At 29.2% G+C, this 22,328-nt stretch overlaps 2 protein-coding genes across 6 annotated transcripts; one reads left to right on the top strand and one right to left on the bottom strand.

Annotated features, from left to right (window-relative positions):
• Nucleotides 1-1,235: 1,235 nt before the first annotated feature.
• On the bottom strand, nt 1,236-9,972 carry LOC126857005 (ubiquitin thioesterase trabid). Of its 3 annotated transcripts, none has more exons than XM_050606065.1 (9): nt 8,401-8,541; nt 7,418-7,555; nt 6,543-7,325; nt 5,832-6,113; nt 5,148-5,349; nt 4,511-4,788; nt 4,076-4,305; nt 3,410-3,839; nt 1,236-3,036 (listed from the first exon to the last, which is right to left on the bottom strand). In XM_050606065.1, exons 3-9 carry the CDS (start codon nt 7,259-7,261, stop codon nt 2,958-2,960), a joined length of 2,220 nt encoding a protein of 739 aa, XP_050462022.1. In that variant the 5' UTR covers nt 7,262-7,325; nt 7,418-7,555; nt 8,401-8,541; the 3' UTR covers nt 1,236-2,957. The 3 variants fall into 3 exon arrangements, with proteins under 3 accessions (XP_050462022.1, XP_050462021.1, XP_050462023.1); XM_050606064.1 differs by adding an exon at nt 8,110-8,299 and having other exon boundaries at nt 6,543-7,555; nt 8,401-8,522; XM_050606066.1 differs by lacking the exon at nt 8,401-8,541 and adding an exon at nt 9,188-9,972 and having other exon boundaries at nt 6,543-7,555.
• LOC126857010 (NADPH-dependent diflavin oxidoreductase 1) lies at nt 9,151-20,534 on the top strand. Of its 3 annotated transcripts, XM_050606075.1 has the most exons (13): nt 9,151-9,214; nt 10,339-10,628; nt 11,094-12,596; nt 12,734-12,816; nt 17,379-17,496; nt 17,714-17,795; nt 17,881-18,020; nt 18,281-18,426; nt 18,661-18,746; nt 18,824-18,970; nt 19,191-19,496; nt 19,740-19,942; nt 20,157-20,534. In XM_050606075.1, exons 2-13 carry the CDS (start codon nt 10,480-10,482, stop codon nt 20,281-20,283), a joined length of 3,090 nt encoding a protein of 1,029 aa, XP_050462032.1. In that variant the 5' UTR covers nt 9,151-9,214; nt 10,339-10,479; the 3' UTR covers nt 20,284-20,534. The 3 variants fall into 3 exon arrangements, with proteins under 3 accessions (XP_050462032.1, XP_050462029.1, XP_050462031.1); XM_050606072.1 differs by lacking the exons at nt 9,151-9,214; nt 10,339-10,628; nt 11,094-12,596; nt 12,734-12,816 and adding exons at nt 13,966-14,303; nt 15,163-15,438 and having other exon boundaries at nt 17,376-17,496; XM_050606074.1 differs by lacking the exons at nt 9,151-9,214; nt 10,339-10,628; nt 11,094-12,596; nt 12,734-12,816 and adding an exon at nt 16,798-16,825 and having other exon boundaries at nt 17,376-17,496.
• The last annotated feature ends 1,794 nt before the right edge of the window (nt 20,535-22,328 follow it).

Raw genomic sequence — 22,328 nt, 5'->3', positions numbered from 1 at the left:
CCGATTTCTAGATCCGATTATTTTTCGATTTTTTATCACTAATTTTTATCACGCTTTCAATCGCGTAATAATTAATTCATCATTAGAAGGAAAGCTAATGCAATGTTGTGCTATATATATGCAAAAAGACTAGACACTACGTTATTGTTATCAGAATTAAATAATAAGAAACAAAGACTAACATTATATTGAATAAACAAAGAAGAGCATTTCCAAAAAAACGTCTCTAGCGATATCATTTTGTACTTTTTTGATTAAAGATTTGTTACGATCGCTCATTCGTTCATTAGATTGTGATGTTAAATGTATGAATGAGTGTCGTTAGTGAGTGAATACGTGTATCGGGTGTTCGATAATAATCTTACGTTTAAACATACGTGCTACTTTTGTCTCTCTTTAATTTCTTCCTCAACGCTTTTTATAAAAGTTCGTATAGTGTTACCTATAATATTTAACACAATTGTGAACCACACTTATGCGGAGAATTTAATATATCGTCATCATCATTATTCTCATTATTAAATAATAATATATTATATTCTCCGTATAAAAATAAAACTATATTTTTTTCTTCACAGAGCACAAAGCACAAATCTTCAAGTCCATTACTTATTTTTTTCTTATTAACATACCATTGGAGATATACGCTCTGAATAATCGCGCGATCTTGATCATTAAAAAAAGAGGACAGATCGTTGTTCGCATGTTTAACTGCTTGAACTGTTTAACGCAATTCCGAGTTACAATAACAAATTAAAAACGATTATGCGGAATTACACGGAATTTGTTGACTTTTCTAAATTACTATACTTTTCAAAGATTTTATCTCGAGTATATCGGAATTCACGATTGTACAGGATATCCCGTATCGATCCTCAGTAATATGCTAATTAGCCATTTTTTGGCTAAAAAAAATTATACTGAATAAAATGTTTACATTTAATTCAATATTTAATTAATTTAAAATTTATGTTTAAATATTTTTATTGCAAAAAAAAATCTGCTCCAAAAATAAGAAGATTGAGACTTTAAAGAAGATTTAAAAGAGATGCAGTTAGCTGCATCTATCTAATCTAATTCACGAAAATCTCATTATCTCCAATTAGAGATGTAAAAAAATGTTTTTTTCTAACAGAAAAAAATAGTTGAAAAAAAAACAGTATTTTTTATTGGAAAAAAATTTTTTTTTTCATTAGTTTTTTAATACAATATTATTTTTCTTTTTTTTTAACATAGTAAAAAAATCTGAAGTTTTATATTATTGATTTATTTTGTTTGAAAATAATTTTTTTAATGAATTAATGAAACTTTTGCGGGGCAAATTATATCAAATTCGACATGATTCGAATTTTCAATTAGATGCATAACTATATGGCCAATTGGAATGTGAGAAAGGTATAGTTAAAATAATAATGGTTAATTCAAATCTATCACCTAAAAAATTAAAAATAATGAAAAATCAATTTGTAGTAATCAAAATATAAACATATTAAATATCTGAAACAAAAAATTTGAAAAGATGCTTATTTTTTATTAAAAAAAACTTTTATGAGAAAAAAACATTTTGTTTTTTTTATTTACATCTCCAATGATTCAAAATTCAAAGACATATATTAATATAATTTTTAAATGATTATTATATAATATTCAAAAGTTAATTACTCAAAAATTTCTCGTGCCTAAATAATCTTTGTTTTTAGTGAGAACAAAAAAAAATTAAAAAATCCTATATTATTTTATTTATTATTATACAGTAAAACTCCTCTATTCTATCTCCCGCTGTTCTGAATTAGCTGTACTTTAGTAAATTGCAATTCGTGCACTGTTTTTTTTACTATATTTGTCACTTGATTATATGACTATGCGTAAAATGAGAAAACAAATGAAAATGAAAAAACGCAACATATTCATTTTGCACATGTGCCATCAGAATAAAATGGGAATTAAGAAGCAGTTCCAGAATAACAGGGAAGCTTGATCTAGCTAATATTTTAAAATAGAGGAATTCGATTATAATGGAACACGCGTCAAAAAATCGTTCGAAATTTTATTCATCTGAATGTTTTCGCAAAATTCCGCAATTTCGTGAGAAAGTTTTAAATTTTTTCTCTCGTTCGAGATTACGTTTTTACAAACTATCTGTGAAAAAATGTTATTTTCAATAGCCTAACAATTAAATTTCTATTATGCAAAACGGCTCGATAATGTATAATAAACAATAATGTTCTCCACTTTCGCTCACTGTCACTGGCAATGGATTATATAACACTTATATCGTATAATGTATTTAAAGACTTTTATGCTAATATATAACATATTCAACATTCTTCTCTTTCACCTCAAGAAATTGAATTTGTAATTTCTTTTAACATTCCATTCTGGCAAAATTATTGCATTAATTTTTGTTGAATAATATTATTTAAGCATAGAAAAAAAAATAATTTTAGGTAATGATAATTTTCTTAACAAAAAAAAGTTTTTCCACATTTGCATTATTTTACTACTTTATAACTGAAAATGTAGCAACTTTATAGTAATTTATAAATGGATTTTTTAATAATGTATGGCAATAGTTCAATAATTAATTAATTATTTTAATTCCATATTAATTCAAATTTATTACAATTATATCAATAATTAATTAATTCTTGAATAATGAAAAGTATTGGTTTTAAGCATATTTAGGATAGTTCATAAATCTGGATTCAAATTTCACATAATTTTACTTATACGGCGACTAATAGCTTTCAACTTTTTTAAATAGTACATTGCCAGTGAATATATATGGACGTAGTAGTTTCTCTGTATTGAGTTATCCATAAAGTACAGAATTCACGTGTATTATAGTTTACATTTTATATAATTCTAGCTATTTTAATTTTCAGCCGAGAGTAAACTTGTGAGAACGGAGATGCTTCTCATGTCAGTCGCAATACTTCTCTCTTAGGATTAACATACTATTCATCTTCGGTATCACCATCACTGCTATAATCTTGCAGAGTGGGTGGCCTTGAGAAGGGTGCTTCGTTGGTTTGACTGGAATATTAGAAAAGAAAAAGATATTAAGGCGTTCCAGTATATAATTTCTATTTCCCTCTTTTAAATTTTCACTGTTTGATCTCCAAGTATCAAAAGCTGTTAATTATTTTATAATTCTAGTATTAATCTAATTTTCTTAGAAAATAAAAACAACTAAAAAAAATATTCTTTAATTATATGATTATATTATAATTATATATATATTTAAATTATAATTATTAAGAACATTCTTTAATTGTAGTTAGTTTCAGGTTTTTCACTTTTTTCCTATTTCTCTTATCTTTTTTTAAATTATTGTACTTGTAGTTTTAAGTTTTTCTATATTATAATTATAATTTTCAAGGAATTAACATTACTAGACATTACTTACGCTAATCTACGATAATGGTTCAACCATTCCTCCAACATCTGCGCAACAAGTAATGGTCTTTTGTGAAGCTTTTGGTGCGCGACGAGAATTCCACCTTCAGTCCTACACACGTCCAACCACTCCTTATAGATGGATTCCTCACGACCAATCTCGTCCGCCGTGAGAAAGTGTATCGGTAGGAGTTTATGCTCGCGGTCCATTAGCGGCATGAAGGTGGTTTGCATCTGGATCTGCAGTTGTTCGAGTGAGCTGTTATTACTACTTACTACCCCATGGGACGCTAGAGGCGGTATTCTGGACGAGGTGTATGGCTCAATTGGTACTAATGCTGTAAAGTGGCCGCGAGTGTAACCTAAAGCAATCGGCGAACGGATACAGAACGAAGGTTCCCAAAGCAATGGAAGGTAGACGCCCTCGAATCTCGCATAGCCTGCAAAAATGACAGAAATCATCACTTTTTTATTTATTCATATAATTCATATATTTCGATAGCTTAAAATCGATCAAAATTTTTTTTTAATTTATAGATTTTTAAAAAGAAGTCTGTTTAGATTTAGATTTTTAGAATTTTTATTTAATAAAATTATTTCAATTTATTAAAAATACACTTGGAAATTAATTATTAATTATTAAGTGAACGAAAACTTAGTCCTTTTTTTAATTTACCTATATCTTCGCCACGAAAGCTTTTAACATATTTAACTCCATAGACAATAATGGGTCGTCTTAAAATATGAGCAAGAGCAAATACATGCAATTGTTCTAACGCACTTCCAGGTTGAGCGGCCGTTGCCAATAAATTTTCCCAGTCTTCTTGCCATTGCGTCTCTTCTAAAGTAAAATCTAACATTCTAGCTGCCTGTGAGGCTTCGTATTCTCTCCAACGAGGATAAAAACTGAAATAATGTTATATATTTGAATATACTCAATATTTATATTTGAAAGAGTTATCAGTTTGCATATAATTCAAGCATTATTATTATTACATAGTATTTATGTAATAGTATCTTAAATTCCACTATATATAAATATACGTTTATATTAAATTATTAATTAAACTAATTATATTATATTACATTACATTAATTATAAAACGCTTACAATTGTCCGGCTTGTTGCAGAGTGTCAGCGAGCGCTCTTCTCAAGGCGTTGTCCCTATCGAAAACACCCCAGGTTGCCTGCATAGCGGAATCTAGGAGGCAATCTCCGGCCGATCGATTCCAGAGTGCGTGTAAACGACTGCCTAATCGTTCAGTAATTTCTAAGGACCAATTTAGGGCTGGCGGTTCACCTCCACCACCTTCTAATTGCTGTTGAGCTTCCTTATCTAATAATTCCTCCAACATCTGCTCTTGTACAATACTCGGTAAGTCTTCAACCTTGAAAAATATCCAGCAATCTCATATGTAGAAAAAAAATATTAATATATTTGTCTTTAATAAGTGAATGTCGAACGAATACTGAACACTCAGAAAAGTTTAAAGGAAAGTAATTAAAGGATGGAAAAGGTAGAAATTTGAAGAATGGAAGGAAAGAAACTTAATATATAGAAAGATTTAGAAAACTTCAAGAAAAGACTAAAGGATGAAAATTAGATATTTACAAAAATTTAAAAAGAAATACTATTTATTAATAAAAGTTACATTGATTTTGTTATTTTGTTGATATTTAGAAACATTAACTATTAAACTTACTTTTCGACTAAAATTTATATTAATTTGTTATATATTATAATAACCTCGGCTGGCAGCGCGAAGGTGGCCATATCGGTGACAAAATAACAGGGGAAGGAACCTTTGCGTAAGCGTATACTATTGGTGACATGTCGGCGAATCTGCACCGCAAGGTCTGGTGCAACGTAGCTTGGTACCCTTTTCACGCCCGAACCCGAACCCTCGATTTGCGACAACAATGTTGCTAAAATATCTTCTCTTTGAAACCTTAAAATTGTACCAATTAAATTATAAAAATATTTAATCAAAGGTTTCTATATATTTGCAGAGTGTCGATGAGCGTCTTACTTAAAGCATTATCCTTATTAAAAATATTTCAAATGAGTTGCATAATAAAAGTTCCATTTATAATATTAATATTTTTAATTATATTACACTATAGATAATAAAATAATTTATTATAAAAATATATTTTAAGAGAAAAGGAAAAAAAATAAAAGCTTATAAACAGAAACTATTTAATTCTTTCTTTCTTGTCTTAATAAAAAAGTCTCTAGCACGTTTATATATTTTCCTTTTTGTTATTTAATTCTTCATTGATATATTCAAATTCTTTTTCACTCAAACTGCAGAGTGTATCTCTATATTTTTAAAATTTTATTCAATCTATTAATATCATGAGTTTTATTTTATTTATCAATATTAATATTGTATATTAATTTATTAAAATATTTGATTTTTCTATTTACCTAATAGCCAGATGCACTAAGGTGTGCCCGACGTCAAACGCGCTGCTTCTATTGAGGAGTAAAACCTCAGAATGCGTCAATTGGCGAGCGGGATCGCCACCACTTGCTAGGTAAGCTTCGACGGGAGTATTGTCACCCTCGACAATACCGAGACAAGCATTGAGCCAACACCAATCGGTGTGACGTCTCAGTTGCTTTAATCGGCGTTCGTAATCACAGTTATTCGGGGATTGAGGAGTTGACAGACTGTCATTTCGACTGTCTGCATACCTATGTGAACCTCTGAAAAGTTTTACATTATTATAAATATATGTTATATATTTTTAGAAAAAAATTATATCACATTTTCACAGAACATATTAGATGTATGAATATTATGAATATTTAGTGAATTATGTAAACCTAAACATAGATTCTCAGAAAAGTAATCTATAATATGTATGTAATAAATTTTCGAAATCATTTTCGGAATATCAAAAATATCAACATCATTTTGATTAATGCTTCAGTATTTTCTCTTGTTATTAGTTTTTCTCTGCAATCATTATATATTTAATATGTATTATATGTATTGTATGTATTTATATCTATAATATATCTATATACAAGAAATATATAATATTGTGGATAATAGAAAAAATGTGTATCATATTTCCTCAAGCTATATAATATTCACAAAGAACACAAAATGTAAAAATATAATTTGTTTACCTTCTTCCTATCGCTAAATTATCCTCCCTCTGCGTTTGATGAATATAGGACGCGTGCAGTGGAGGTGACGGCAGGCTTCGTTGACTATGCTCCCTCTCGGGACTCGGTAAGATCACTCCCATATTTCCTTGTGTAGCCTTATCCCTCCTATCTTTTTCCTTTGGATGACCACACATGATGCATTTAGTTGCTTTGGGCCAGTTTTCATAAGTACATACATGGCAGGACCACTTTTCTGGATGCATATTATACAACCTTTCTGGATGGAGATTGATTGGCGAAGGATTCAACTGGGAATTTGATCCCGAGTTTGGCGGTCCATCGGCCAATCGTAGTGGCGCTAAATGTTCATGCAGATTCGAGGCTAACGAATTGACGGATTGATTGACTGGTTTGCGATTGCTGCACTGAACGCAACGTGTGGTATTCTGATAGTTGAGATAAGTGCACATGCTACAGGCCCATTTTCCCGCAGAAGGTAAATTTTGACTATAATTTTGCGAGATATAGTTGTCCGTAGGGCTTATCTGAGACACAGGACCAGAAGCGACGTTGGAGGAGCCTCTTTGAGGGCTAGGATCCCGAAGACGGTAGATGTCTTCACCTAAAAGAGGTTTAGCACCTCTGCACATAGTGCATTTTAAAGAAGATGGCCAATTTTCGTAAGTGCAGTACTCGCAAATCCATTTCTGCTCTGTTTCCTCGAGTCTACTGGTCATCTTCACTGGATGAAGGTTAATCAATGAAGTTTTTGGTCTCTCTACTGCGTAGAATACAGTATTTCTTGATATAGAAGAAAATATTAAGATGAGAGATGTGCACTGAACAATAAATATCTTAAATATCCTGATTAAATTTCCTATGCCTTGCCATACATGATCTATTGGAAAATTTGTATCTAAGTATTTGGTTTCTATATATAGTCCAATTTATGCTACGTGATTAGCATTATGTTTGATTGTAGCGAGATAAAGCTGCTAGAGATGTGCCAATGTAGACATCGATGGAAGAATCTAAAAAGAAAAATAACAAAATTTACACACACAGACACTTACACACATACACATATAAATCTATTATAAGTTTTACATATTTATAAAAAAAAATTCTAAACAAAAGGAAAAAATCAAGAAAAAAATCTTTTTTTGTATATCAAATCAAGCAGATTTTTTAATGCATGAAAGAGGAAAGAATTAAAGTGTAGAAAATGAAAAAAAATACAATTAACAGAACATAATGTGTGAATCAATATTTATATTAAATTATATTATCCATTCTGAAAGATAACGCGACATTATATTTGATTTAGTTGTATTTTCTATTCTTTCTTGTGCTTTATATCTTTAAAGTAGATGTAATGTTGATTCAGCTTTCATTCATATTATTTCATACAAATATTAATGTTTAAAATGGCTTTATTTTTTTAATATATTTTGCTGCAGTATATAAATACTTTGAGTTTGTATAATTATTATATAATTATACTTTTAGATTTTTCTTTTTGCACTTTGCACACATGGCCTTTTTATCGCGTACGAATATAATGTTTGTACGACCATGTACATACTTGTTTCTTAATTTCTTCATTTGCTTCAAAGACAAATCTGTTAAATCAGTATTTCGAATATTCAAATTCGAAATGCCTTAGATTTACTCTTTTTCAGTTATGTTTGGTTAAGTCGGAGAACACGCGACACCGCGTGACTCCCTAGACCCTTTATCTCTGTTCATCGAAGCTTCTCGTCAGTAAACCTAACCTATCGGAGAACGAGAAACTTCCATCTGTAGTCGCGAACAGTACAAAGAAAAATGACAAATTTCTAAATTAAAATTTTATTATAATAAAGAAGCGCGCTACCTCGTTGGATCGGTAACCTTGATGTTAGCCTGAACCACCTTGGAGCTTGGAGCTCCAGCGCGCCGAAAATTATCGTCACACTGGACTATCCTCCATTGAGAGATCTTTTAAATTGACACTATCCAATCGACTCGTGTATCATTCGTATACCAACGAATGATGCTTTTGGACGCACCACTTCGCATTCGGGACTTAGGTAGGTTAGAGAACCTATACGCGCACACGTATGTACACACACACGTCGATTTCACGCGAGAGACGAGAAAAAAGAAATATCGGGAATCGCGCGCAGAGTGTGATTCGTCTTCTCTCTTTTCTTTCTTTCAAAATTATTTTAAGAACAACAACGATCACCAAGTATCGAACGCGGAGATGAGAACGCAAAGGAGACGACCTCTCGTTTCAATGAAGACACGACAGAAGACACGAGAAGCGCAGAGTCGCTGTCACTGTGCGCGACCGCGTCACGACATCGTCTACGAGCGTTCGCGCGCGCGCTCACGACGTGCCGTTCCCGAGCCAGCGTCTCTTCCGATGCTGGGGCAAATTGCTTCGCGAACTGCGTCGACGGCGACGGCGACGACGACGACGACGACGATCTCGCTCGCTAGTCACGGAAGTAGGTTTTGACAGTCATCCGCAAACAGACGGACGACAATGTTGCCAACCTCTCGGTCGCTCTCTCGCGTACCGTTACCTCACAGGCGCATGCGCGGCCGATTTTAATCTCGCATTCTGTCAAAAGTAGTCGTCAAAGAGCACAAGTGCGCGAAGCGATTGTCCTAACCTTGTCTCTCGCTGAATCAAATCGCTGGTAAATTGCAATGTTTTCTCGTTGCAAAAGTATCTTGATGTAGTTTCGATGACTAGTGATCCAATCTTAATCTTAAGCTTCGTCGACAACGATTCGCGCGTAGGACAATTTAATCCAACTCTGCTTAACCTCAATCTCTTTGCTCATTCTTCTCCCGTTTTTCCGCGCTTTCTCTTTCTCTTATTCGCAAGAATTAAAATCGTGATAATGTACAATTTCAAAGGCAAATAGTTTGAATTGATTAGCAACGATGATTGACGTAACGTAACTTCAAACTCCTCGTGTTCTTGCAATTCTTGTCTCGTCGTGAGAAATACAAATAAACTCGTCGATAAATAGCACTAGACACAAGTAGAATTTAATAATTTAGTTTTGATTATTTACGCAAACAGAGATATCACTGTTGCCAACTGGTTTGACGATCCCGTTACATCACACGAGACTGACTTCGTCTCGAAATGCATTCGCGCGTATTTGCATCATTTTATTGTCACTTCGTTTCGTCGCAAAAATGAAATCATTGGTAACAATTGGAAAGAGATTCTCGTCCTTTCACCTTTTTTAACATTCTCGACAATTCGAGATATCCGTTTCCGAAAATCGCAGGACGAAAGACTGTTTATCAGCGTTCTTGAATTTAACTCCAAACAACTCGTAAACATTTATAAATAACATTCGTAAATTAAATTCGCACTTTCAGATTTTAATTTTGCATCTTGATTAACAATCACCGCGAGATAAATACCAATTGAAATTGAAAAACCCGTGGAAAAGACCGAGTACTTGATGGTTCTCTAGCGGGGCTATTTTATTATTTATAAATGTCTCAGGCCCGCTGCCAAAACTAGGTTTAGTGAGACTACTAAACCTAAACATTTATCCTTGACATTTCGTCAACAAGATTGCGATATTGTACGGACTTCTTGGCGAGATGTTGTGAAACGTTTTCCCGCGTCAATATACATAGATTACTTTTCTAATGTAGTCCACGTTACAGTTTCCGCATTTAAATGAGTGTTTGTTTCAGTTTACTTTTCAACATAAGACGATACTTGAAAAGAAACACAGGCTTTTTTCTCTCTCTTTCCAACGTTTTCTAAACATATATATTCGTTTCGTTGCAGAAATTTATGGGAATTAAAAAACACGAAATGTCAAGCTTCATATGTCGTCTGCTTGCGATTGACTTGTGACGTCACTAACAATCAGCTGAGTGAGACGCGTCAACGTAGTGTGTGTACGCCTCAACCACGTGTCTGCCAGTAATGACTGGCGTTAAGTATTTCTCGTCGTCGTCGTCGCCGTCAGACGATGTAAGAACAAAAATGGATGGATTAGTGATGCAAGTACTATACGGAAGCGAGACCGGAACTGCACAGGATGTCGCTGAACAAATTTGGAAGAGCGCCCAAAGGTTTTATTATTGTTTTCCTTCCTGGCACATGAGCCTTAAATTCTTTTTTAGAAAAATTTTTGGCACACGAACTCTCTATTCTTGTATCTTTAAACGATTTTTAAATGATCTTTAAATAGATATTCGAATTCATATTTCCATCACATCATTAATGTCTATTACTCTTTTTACATACTTCTACTTTCAGAGAGAGAGAGAGAGAGAGAGAAAATTGTATATAAGACATTACATTCAAAGACAAATTATCTATTATATATTTTATGAATTTTAAGATATGAGAAATATCACATAATTACTTAAAATTTAAAAAATAACTAATAAATATTCAATAAAAAATATATTTTACAATTTAAAAAGTATATATAATAGTCTATATTTTAAAGTTTCTTAATTTAGAATAATATCTTCAATTTTAAAATTTTGAATACAGATTTGTTTAAAATATATTTGTTTAAAATTTTAAAGAAAACAACTCCAAAGTACTATATCATCGTTGGACGAATATGACATGCGACATCTCTCTTCTGAACAACTAATTGTCTTTGTTGTCGCAACTACTGGACAAGGAGATGCTCCAGCTAACATGAAAACATTTTGGAGACATTTACTAGGCAAGAGTCTTCCGGCAGATCTGCTGCAAAATTTAAAGTATGGCGTACTTGGTTTGGGTGATAGTTCCTATTCAAAATTCAACTTTGCCGCAAAAAAATTAAACAAACGTCTTGCGCAATTAGGTGGCAAAGAATTATTACCCATTGGACTTGCCGATGACCAGCATTATTTGGGCATTGATGCTGTAGTGGATCCCTGGATTAAAAAATTATGGGAAAAAATTGCAAATATTTTTAAAATTTCTATAGAAGACAAGATTCAGGAAAATTTGATAATTGAAAGATTTCGCGTCTCAATATTAAAAAAGAGTGATCTCGATATTTTAGAAAAACCATTATTTATTAATGACAATTGTAAATTCTATCCATATGAATCAGACATTGGCATCTATGAACGAAAAACAGATATAAATGTTAAAATAGGAACAATATATGAAAATGTAAGAACCACTTCAGAAGATCATTTTCAAGATGTTAGATTAATAACTATCAAATTACTATATGATATTAAATATGATCCTGGAGATGTTATCTATCTTAGACCAAAGAATTCTATGGAACAAGTGAAACATTTCTTTAATATACTTCGTGAACACAATATAGAATTGTTTCCAGACACAATGATTGTAGTAACAAAGAAGGAAATAAAAGTTCCATTTGCTTTGGCAGGCGAATGCTTATTTTTAAAGGAAATTGTTGAACAATATTGGGATCTGAATTTCAAACCACGAAGATCTACAATGCATATTTTGTCTCTTATCAGCGAAAATGAATTAGAAAAAGAAAAATTACGCGAATTTGCTAGTCCAGGTGGCCAAGAAGAGTTTTATGATTACATAAACAGACCAAGAAGAAATATTTTAGAAGTTCTCGCGGATTTTCCTTATACAACTAGTAAACTAAATATTGGATTGTTATTTGAAATTATGTCACCTATAAAACCACGTCCTTATAGCATTGCCTCCAGTTCAAAAGCTACTCCAGATACAATTCAAATTTTGATAGCGGTAGTTAAATACAAAACTAGACTGTTAGAGCCAAGATTTGGTTTATGTTCAAATTGGCTAGCAAGTTTAAAAAAGAATAATAAAGTGGTATTTTGGCTGCAAAAAGGAACTTTTCGATTTGAAGATAATAAGCCAATGATTTTGATTGGTCCTGGAACTGGAGTTGCTCCACTTCGATCCTTTCTTTTGGAAAAAGAAAAGGAGCAAAAGGATTTGAAAGAATGTGTTCTGTTTTTTGGATGCAGGAATAAGGATAAGGATTATCATTGCAGGGAAGATTTTGAACGCTTATCAAAAGAGAGAAATTTGAAAGTATTCTGTGCATTTTCTAGGGATCAAAATCATAAAATGTAAGTCATCCACAATTGCTTATAAAATATAGGAGTATGAAATTTATAAAATTGTAATTGTTATTTATTTCTAAAATTTCAGTATTTAATTTTCTTCATTGTTTATTACACTCTTAATGTATATTATATCTTTTCAGATATGTGCAACATATTATTCGTGAACAAAGAGAATTATGCTGGCAGTTTTTACAAAATGATGGCAATATTTATTTGGCAGGAAATTCTAAAAATATGCCGAATGACGTGCGCGATGAATTTGTTAATTTGACAAAAGAAATCGGTAAAATGACGGAAGAGCAAGCGTTAGCGTTCCTCAAAGATCTAGAAAAAAATAACAGATATCAAATTGAGACTTGGGGTTGATAAAAACATAAAAAATCACAAGGATTATGCCTCCAGGAAAAATATTTGGTATATATATCAGATTTTTATTTTTTACAAAAAAATATATATACGTTTATATATATTTTTTCATATTTGTATATATGCTATAAATGTATATTATCTGGGAATTATTTCTTTCAGATACACAGGATTGATATATATATATATATATATATATGTATTAAGAGTCGGCAGTCGGCAGGAATGACGGGCAAACTCCGAATTGATATTGAAGATCTCGCGCGGTGACAATGCGAAACTCTGGTTTCAGGGTTACCAATGCTGAGAAATAAATTCTTAGTTTAGATGTATAGGTGTATGTCCATATACGTACAACCATTGCATTCATATAAAATTTATATGATTTAATAAATTATAAGTAATTAAATAATTTTATTAATTTATAGAATTATATATAATTTAAAATAATGATTAATTACAATAATGATTAAATACACCTTAATTATTAATAATTTTTATTAATCTTTTATTTTAATTTTAAAATCTTAATAATTAACTTAATAATTATTATTAAGGTACAATAATACTAATAATTAATAATAAATACTTAATTATAATTAAATTATTTAATATAAATTAAATATATATTTATATAAATTTATATATATATATATACACACACCATATATATACCACACTATTTTTACACCCTCTTTTCAAATTTCGTAAATTTTCGGCGATCTACGGCGCTCTTCGCGATAAGAGGTACCATGCAGCATCGAGATGTATACCTTGATGAACTCTAAAGGCCCTTGCACAATGCGATAGCGATAGGAATAAGGGAATAACGATAGCGATAGGCAATATCCAATGAGAACACTGCTTTTTCGAAAAAGTAGATCTCTCATTGGATATCGTTTGTCGCTATCGCTTTCTTTGTTCTTCATCACTATCGCTTTCTTTGTTCTTCGTCGCTATCGCCTTACATTGTGCAAGGGCCTTTAATTCCGCGATCTAACCTAGCAAAATAGTAGGAACACGGAAACATGGTACGGACGCTCGCGTGTCCCGCGTCCCGCAGTGTTCCTTGTATCTCGAGCAATCTCGACGTTTAATCGTTGATTGCACTTTTTTATCTTTTTTTTTTCGACGCGCGCGACGCAACGATATCTAAGCAAATAAGACATTTGACACATACGATCGATGGACATTGGCACGTGATTTTCTTTTTTCATCGCTCTTTTTTCATCATGTTCTTCGGATAATCCATTATTGTTGATAGTTGACAATAAGTCTAGCGAATCGTTTATTATTTACGATAGTCAAGTTCGAGACGAGTAACGCGGAAAGATCCGATACAAGGTTTGTCTCATTTTTTTGCACTATACTTTCGCTTACAACCTGTCCCCTGTCCATCCCATCCAACCCTATTTTGAGGAGCCTCGCTTAAAATATATTCGATTGTAATATTTAAATTACATATAAATAGAAAAGAGAATATTTTTATACCTTCAGAGAGAGAGAGAGAAAAAGTAATTATTTATATTTATTTAATGCTCTTAGATTATTATTACTCTTAACCTATATAAAGAATACTGGCACATGCCGGATATATATAAATGTTGTAATTATTAGATCGAATATCTAAATAATGTTTTGTATACATAAAGAAAATATTTTTTTTCTAAAATTGATTCATAGTTAAAGAAAAATCATGTTTTTATATTTTAATATTTTTACTCTGAACTTAATCTTCTTAATCTTCTTCTTAAACAATTAAGAATACTAGTGGAGTGCATCAGACTCCTTGATTATAATATATTTTATAATATCTAAGTTATATTTATAACTTAAAAATAGTATTTTATTTTAAATAAAAAATAGTATTTTATAATTTAAATTTTATATATAATTTAAGAATATTTTGTGTTTATTGACATTTGTGCATATTTTTATATTTTTCAATATTAATTATACTGTTATTACTTCATAATTGCCTAAAATATTTGAATATATTGACAATATTATTGTATTTTAGATTTTATGAAAATTTCACATGTCATTTTACAATTTCAAATTTAAATTTATACCCAAATACAATATAAAAATAATTAGATTTTTGTATTAATAATATTTTTGATAATATTGTCAAAATTTTACGAAAAATTTATCTTTTAGGTATGCGACATTTGAATAATAAATAAATATTCACGTTTTTTAGGCGAAGATAAAATCACGAGAAAGTGCAGAAAGTGTAGGTAAATCTACATTTTTTCTGGTGACCGATCATCGAAAAATGTATTAAGTCGTCACAATCATTGCTGAAAGCATCATCGAAGTCGGTAGTGTTTGAAAAATCTCTCTTGTGTAACAAAAAAGGAGATAAAAGAACATAGAAAAATGGCGGGCACTTACACCAAGAAGGAATTTGGCGCGGGGCCCGAAGAACAGACTCTGTTGAAGGATTCCAATGGAACCCGTATCGTGGCTGCGAAAGGTAATAGTGCGATGCGCTCTCATGGTTACAGGGGAATGCAGTAGCTTTTTTGGAATATTGCTGCTTTGTCATTTTATTTTCTTTTGGTGTATTCCTGCTCAAACCAGTCTGTAGAAGAGGTTTACAGACTGCAGATGCAGCATTCTTGGCAGTGAAGTGTTTGTGAGTTTAACATTGGTCTGTAGTTTGTTGAATTTCATTTGATTAAAAGCTTTATGTATTTTTTGTAATATATATATATATATATATATATATATATATATATATATTATCCTATAATATATATAAATAAAATTAAAAAATTAATTTGAAAGAATATATGATAACATAAAAAAGTTAGATAGATTAGTTTATATAATTAACAATTTATAATTTTTGTGCATGATATATAATTTTTTATCTTACAATTTATAATAATTCTGTGATATTTCAATAGTTTTAAGAATTCATCTCTTCTTAAATTAAAAAGACATTTATAAATAATAAGTTATAATCAGTAGTTGTAAGAGAAGACTGATAAGATATTTTTAAAATAACAGCTTTCTTCATATTTGAGTGCTCTCTTTCTTTTTGTGCTTGCTATCTCAACTTGTAAATATAATCATAAACATACTTGGAATTCTTAGAAAACAAAATATTATGCAAAAGAATCAAAATTTTAGATAAATTTGTTAAAAGTTAATTTATTTTTATAAAAAATTATTATAAAATAATCTACTTGTCTGCAATTCTTTTTATATTAATTTTGTATATGTACTTATTTCTTTATTTTTATATAATATTTATTTTATTTATATATTTTCTAATTATATTTTTCTATTTGTTTTTTATACATTTTATGTTTTTACTTTCAAGTTTCCTTTAAATTAAACTACCTGGATATTTTACATTATAATGTTCATAAAAAAATGTATTGATATTAATAATTCTATAATTTCTATTTAAAAAAAAATAAGTGGAATCCATTTTCAGAATTTTTTTACATTATTCAATCATATATAAACATATTTAAATGTGTTAAATATGTATAATGATTTGAGAAAACATTTTAGTGTAGCTTACACAGACAAGAATAACGTTTTCTCATGTATAAAGGTTTTATTTTGCTGATATAACATGCTGATTTAGCTGAATAAAGATACGCAAGTCTTTATTCATGCAGTCATTAACAGAATTAGAAGTAATGAGACGCACTCGCGAAATAGCATTTCACAAACGATTAATAAAAATTACTAGTGATAATAATTTACTGAATACTGATATAAGCTTCCTTCTAACTTACTATTATTCTTGTTATATTTTTTTTAAGTTTTGAATTAAAAACTTATAAATAATATTTATATTGCTTTGTTTAATTAATTCAATGCAAGACAGATGGCTGTAAAAGGTATTTTGCAATTTTTTCCTTAACTGTTAATTTTATTATATAATTTGTTTTATCTTAAGATTTATAGTAACTTATATTTATATTCTATTATAGTGGTTGCACACAATTATCTTTTGACTGTAAATAATTATCTATGTCTAAATTAATTCTTTGTGTATCTGTTGTATATCAAAATTTCTTATATGTAATACTATTAATTCGATTTTTTCCCTTTTTTTTTTTGGTTATTGAAAAGATTGTGCATGTTCTGTTAGAATTACTTTTTAAATTAAAAATCAAATTTATAATAAATCTTACAATTAGACTTATTTATGTAGGATATTTTTAAATTATGATAATATTTTAAATTCTTTTTCAATATACAATACAAAATAATAAATTTGAAAATTGTTCTTAATTAAATAATTAAAATAAATTATTTTAAAATATTAGATTATATAATATAATATTATAATTAATTTTTAATTTAGAAATTTAAGAAATAAAATTTTAATTTAATTTTGAAAATAATTTTTAATTTTTATTTAAATTAATCGAATTCTTATTTAAGGTTCGGAACCTGTGCGTCTTTCGCCAGGATGGGAAGGCACGGGTAGACCTGATGACGAACTTAATTTTAAAGGCGTTACAATGGATCAAGCAGATCTCGAATTGAATCCTCCTAGAGATAGGTATAGTTATTATTTGTTTGTTATATTATTTAATATGGATTATCTATAAATATCTGTAAATATTGTTTGTAATATTATAAAATTGTATATGTTTTATATTAATAAAATAATGATGGTAGAGAATTTTTTGTATGATATAATTATATGAGTTAAATATTTTTATTAATTCTATATATTTATCTTTTTGTATAAAATAATTTAAGAAAAATTGTTTTAGATTAAATTTAGTATTTTGCATACTGGTACTTCATGGAATCGGTGCCTTGATGCCATGGAATATGTTTATAACAGCTAAAGATGTAAGTAAATCAAATATAATAATTCATAATAACACAGTTAAAATTATAGCACAACCTATATATAAAGAATTGGTATATTTTGTAGTATTTTGTGAATTACAAATTATCTATGGAGTACACTGGTATAGATACAAACTATGCAACAAATTTCCTTGCATACTTGGGATTTGCAGCGCAAATTCCTAATCTATTGTTTAATTGGCTGAATGTGTTTTTACAATTTGGGTATGTATACAAAATAACAAAATGCATTGTGCAATCAAGAGATTTTTATAATTTTTCTTAAGTAATGATTTATTTTGTTATTAATATATATTAATAATGATTGAGATTATATAAATGTAAATTTTTTGATTGATTTTATTTCATTGAGTATATTATTAAATATTTTAAAAAATATAATGAAATAATTTCTTTTATAATAGTGAAAATATAATTTGCTAAATAATATGATTTATTGAAAAGATACGCTTTTGACTTTTTAGAGGTAATTTAACAACGCGTATAGTGTGGAGCATCTTTGTGCTGGTCTTAATATTTGTCTTTACTGTCATCTTAGCGATGACTGACAGTTCTGGTTGGCCTGGAGTATTCTTCTGGGTTACTATGATATCTGTTGTTATATTAAATAGTAAGTAAACATACATTTCTATGTATGTATAATATTTGAAGAGTAACTTTTTCTTTCAATTTCTTTTACTCCATATAAAGCTTTTGAATTTCATTAATTTATCAATATCATATATCAAATTAAATTATTATATTAAATTAAGTTACATTTATAATTATTAATTATATCAACATTGTTATTAATTGTTAATTGATATTCTGTTCATGCATAATGCATTGGAAATATATATTTTAGCTGCCAATGGCATTTACCAGAATTCAGTGTTTGGAATGGCAGCAAAATTGCCCATCAAATACATGGGCGCTGTTGTTTTAGGCTCGGTAAATATCAATATCACATCTGATAAAGAATTGTTGCATAATGCATAAACCTAAATTTTATCATCTATTGTTTTCAGAATATCAGTGGAACTTTTACAGCTATTATAAATTTCCTTGCTCAAATAATGGCGCCGAATGCGCGTACTGCTGCTATATATTACTTTATCACAGCTTTGTTCATCTTACTGGCTTGCTTTGACACATATTTCGCACTTCCAATTAATGTAAGATTTTATTATATCTTTTGTTTCAATTTACTATTTGCCAATATTTACTTCAATGTGTACTTAATTCAGAAATAAATAAGTTCATGAATCTCTTGATAAATAAATAATGAATTAAAGTAAATTATTGATCTGTTCATTAATTTTGTATATGTATTATAAAGAAATATTAGCTAAACATATTAATGAATCAGCTAAATGTTAATAAATTAAATTACAGAGATTTTATCGATATCACGAGCTGCTTTATCAGAAAGAGACAAGCAAAAGACAATTAGAGAACAATTCCAGGGGAAGCAACAGACCACCATATTGGGCAGTGTTTAAAGCGTGTTTCCCGCAATGTTTTAACACGTTTTTAATCTTCTTCGTGACTCTAGCGCTTTTCCCATCAGTTCACTCTGATATACACTCTTCAGATGAGAATTTCGTGATTCCGCCTGAATATTATAGCAGTGTTATGTGCTTTTTAACATTTAACATCACTGCAATGTTCGGAAGCTCAATCGCATCATTAGTTCAATGGGTATGTAGAGTTTAGAATTTTCTATATTACAATTTGTATATATGTATATATATTTTTTGTATCTTATATGATATATTATTATTACTATTATTATTATGTTTACTTTCTAAATATTTTGTATAGTTTATATTTAATTATATATTTTTTAATTTTATTTGATATATTAATTTATATACATATATTTAGGAAAATAAAATATTGTACATATACACTGTATAATTAAATAAGTTATTTTTTTTACAGCCCAGCCAAAAATATTTGGTAATTCCAGTAGTACTGCGACTTGCTTACATACCGTTGTTTTTATTCTGCAACTATCAACCGGCTCGCATAGAGAGATCATTGCCAATATTTATCGATAATGATTGGATTTTTTGGGTTATTGCTATTACTATGGGCCTCAGTAGTGGCTATCTGTCATCATTATCAATGATGTACTGTCCTAGGTAAATATAATTAATAAAAAAATGGAGGAAAAGCTCAAATATGCGAAAATTTTTGTGTATACTATACATATATTATAACGTAATTATATTATTAAAATGAATAATATATATGGTATAAGAAATAAAAGAATGTAGAAATTATATACTTTGTATGTAGTATGTACTTTGAATTCAGAAATTATGTACTTAATAATACTATATTTTGTGTATTTAGAATGGTGGATTCGCAGCACGCATCAACGGCCGGCATGTTTGGGGCAGCATCTTTAATCACGGGGATCTTCACAGGAATTCTATTTTCCATGGCAATGCCGAGTGTGGTGTCCAACGTGACGTTTTGATTGTTTTAAAGATGAAATTTAGCGCTGCGATATGCTTCTATTCACTCAGGAGTTAAAAAAGGATGGAAAATTGAGAGCTATTGGAACGTTTCTCTTATTAGAGTTAAAGATGAGCAATTTTTATTCTTTAAGAAAAAAAACATTTTAAGAGCGGAAATACTGAGACTATTGCTCTTCAATGAGAAATAAGAGAAACATTTCGAAATGTTTACATATACGTTGAAAATACATATACATATATAATCATACAATTCTTTAAATAGCAGATTATGATGACACGCTTTCAATAAGAATCTTTCAAAGTAATGCATGTTTTATATAAGTGTGATTTGGAGTTTTTGGATTGATTAACCATTTTTAATGTCCCATTGATAGGAGAAACAGTTATGCAAAAATAAATAAGATCATGTAAAATGCACATTAATGACCAGAATGAAATCGTTTCGCAAGAGATCTTTGGAAAACGCCGGAATTTATGAGGTTTTATCAGAATTTAGAAAAGTTAATATATTACTGCCCTTATTAATAAAACCGGACCAATAAGCCTTATTAATGAAAAAAGAAAGCTGTATGGCACTTCCATTTTTCGCATTGTTCGAATAACTGCTAAATCATTAGATAACAAAGAGGTTATACATTTAAATCTGCATAATTTGTTGCGCGTTTAGAGCTAAGCGAATTTTTTGTTTGTTAAGATTACATTTATAATATAAAGTAGAATCAAACACTCCCACATCTTTGGCGCTAAACGCGTAACGGAAATATGTCTCTTAATAGGGGTAAGCATTACATTTTTAGATAGAGTTTACGCTAAAGTTGCCACGCTGAATTTTCCTGCAGAAATTTTATTTCTAAATCTTGCTATAGGCATATATAATTTTAAAGACAAGACAGTTTAAAATACAGTCCCAGCAGCACTCTTTTGAATTAAACAATTATAATATAATTTAATTACATTGAAACAAATAAATTTTGAATTTTACATATTTTAATTACTTAATTGATTTTAGTTTAAAAGTTAAACTTGGAAATAATAATAGAGATCATATCTAGTAATATTTTTACATAATTGACAAGACTGTAGGAAGATGTAATTGTTTTATAATAAACTTCTATATTATTTTTAGTATTACAAATCTACTCTGTAATTACATGAGGTTGTGTTATTTATTATTTTTTAATACTGTCTAGTACTTTATTTAATATTTTTTATTTACATAAAAAATTGCAATGTCAAATTGAACTTTATTAAAGTTATAATGAATATTTGTAAAAATTTTGCAGTCTTTCAGTTTTATGATAATTTCATAAATTTTCTGTCTTATAATACTTGAAATAGAAATTTCGTATCAAAAGTCATGCAGGAGAATCAAGACTGTTGGCCATCTGATTAATACTAGTCCTATCAGAATTTTGACGAGCTTTCTACCTTATCTAATATTAACATGAGCTATAATAGTAGAAATTGAAAATATTTATACATTTGTTTGGGCTATGATTATAATTACATAATATTTTACTATATGTACATGAGCTTATATTATTTATGTTTTAATTATGTGTTAGTTATTTAAAAAGTCATGGTATTTTATAAATTTTAAATGATTGTGATTAAATTGTGTAATGCACAATATTCTTCCACAAAGCAATATTTGGACAATCTACATTTTTTTTAATAAGAACGCACATTTCTTCAGACAAAATTTAAATTAAACATAAACTTTTATAGATTAAGTTTATATAAAAGCTTGTTGATGTTTTTCTAAACTTATAGAAAATTATATTTTAAATATTATAATTACATTAATTATTAGTAAGATATGGCGGGACTGCTTGAATAATTTGATATAAATTTTTTAAAATTATTGCTATTACACAATGCACATTCATAAATGTTCAAACGTAGTGTTTGCATCAATGCGCACATGCGAAAATTTGGATATTGTCTTATTACTTATAAATAGCTTATATTTATATTTTATATAGCAAATTGAATCTCATCTTTGTCGAAATTTTCTCATACTAATTTTAGAATATAACATTTG

This window comes from Cataglyphis hispanica, chromosome 20 (assembly GCF_021464435.1).
Source record: "Cataglyphis hispanica isolate Lineage 1 chromosome 20, ULB_Chis1_1.0, whole genome shotgun sequence".
Taxonomy (NCBI): Eukaryota; Metazoa; Arthropoda; class Insecta; order Hymenoptera; family Formicidae; genus Cataglyphis; species Cataglyphis hispanica.
This window is presented reverse-complemented; position numbering and strand designations above follow the sequence as displayed.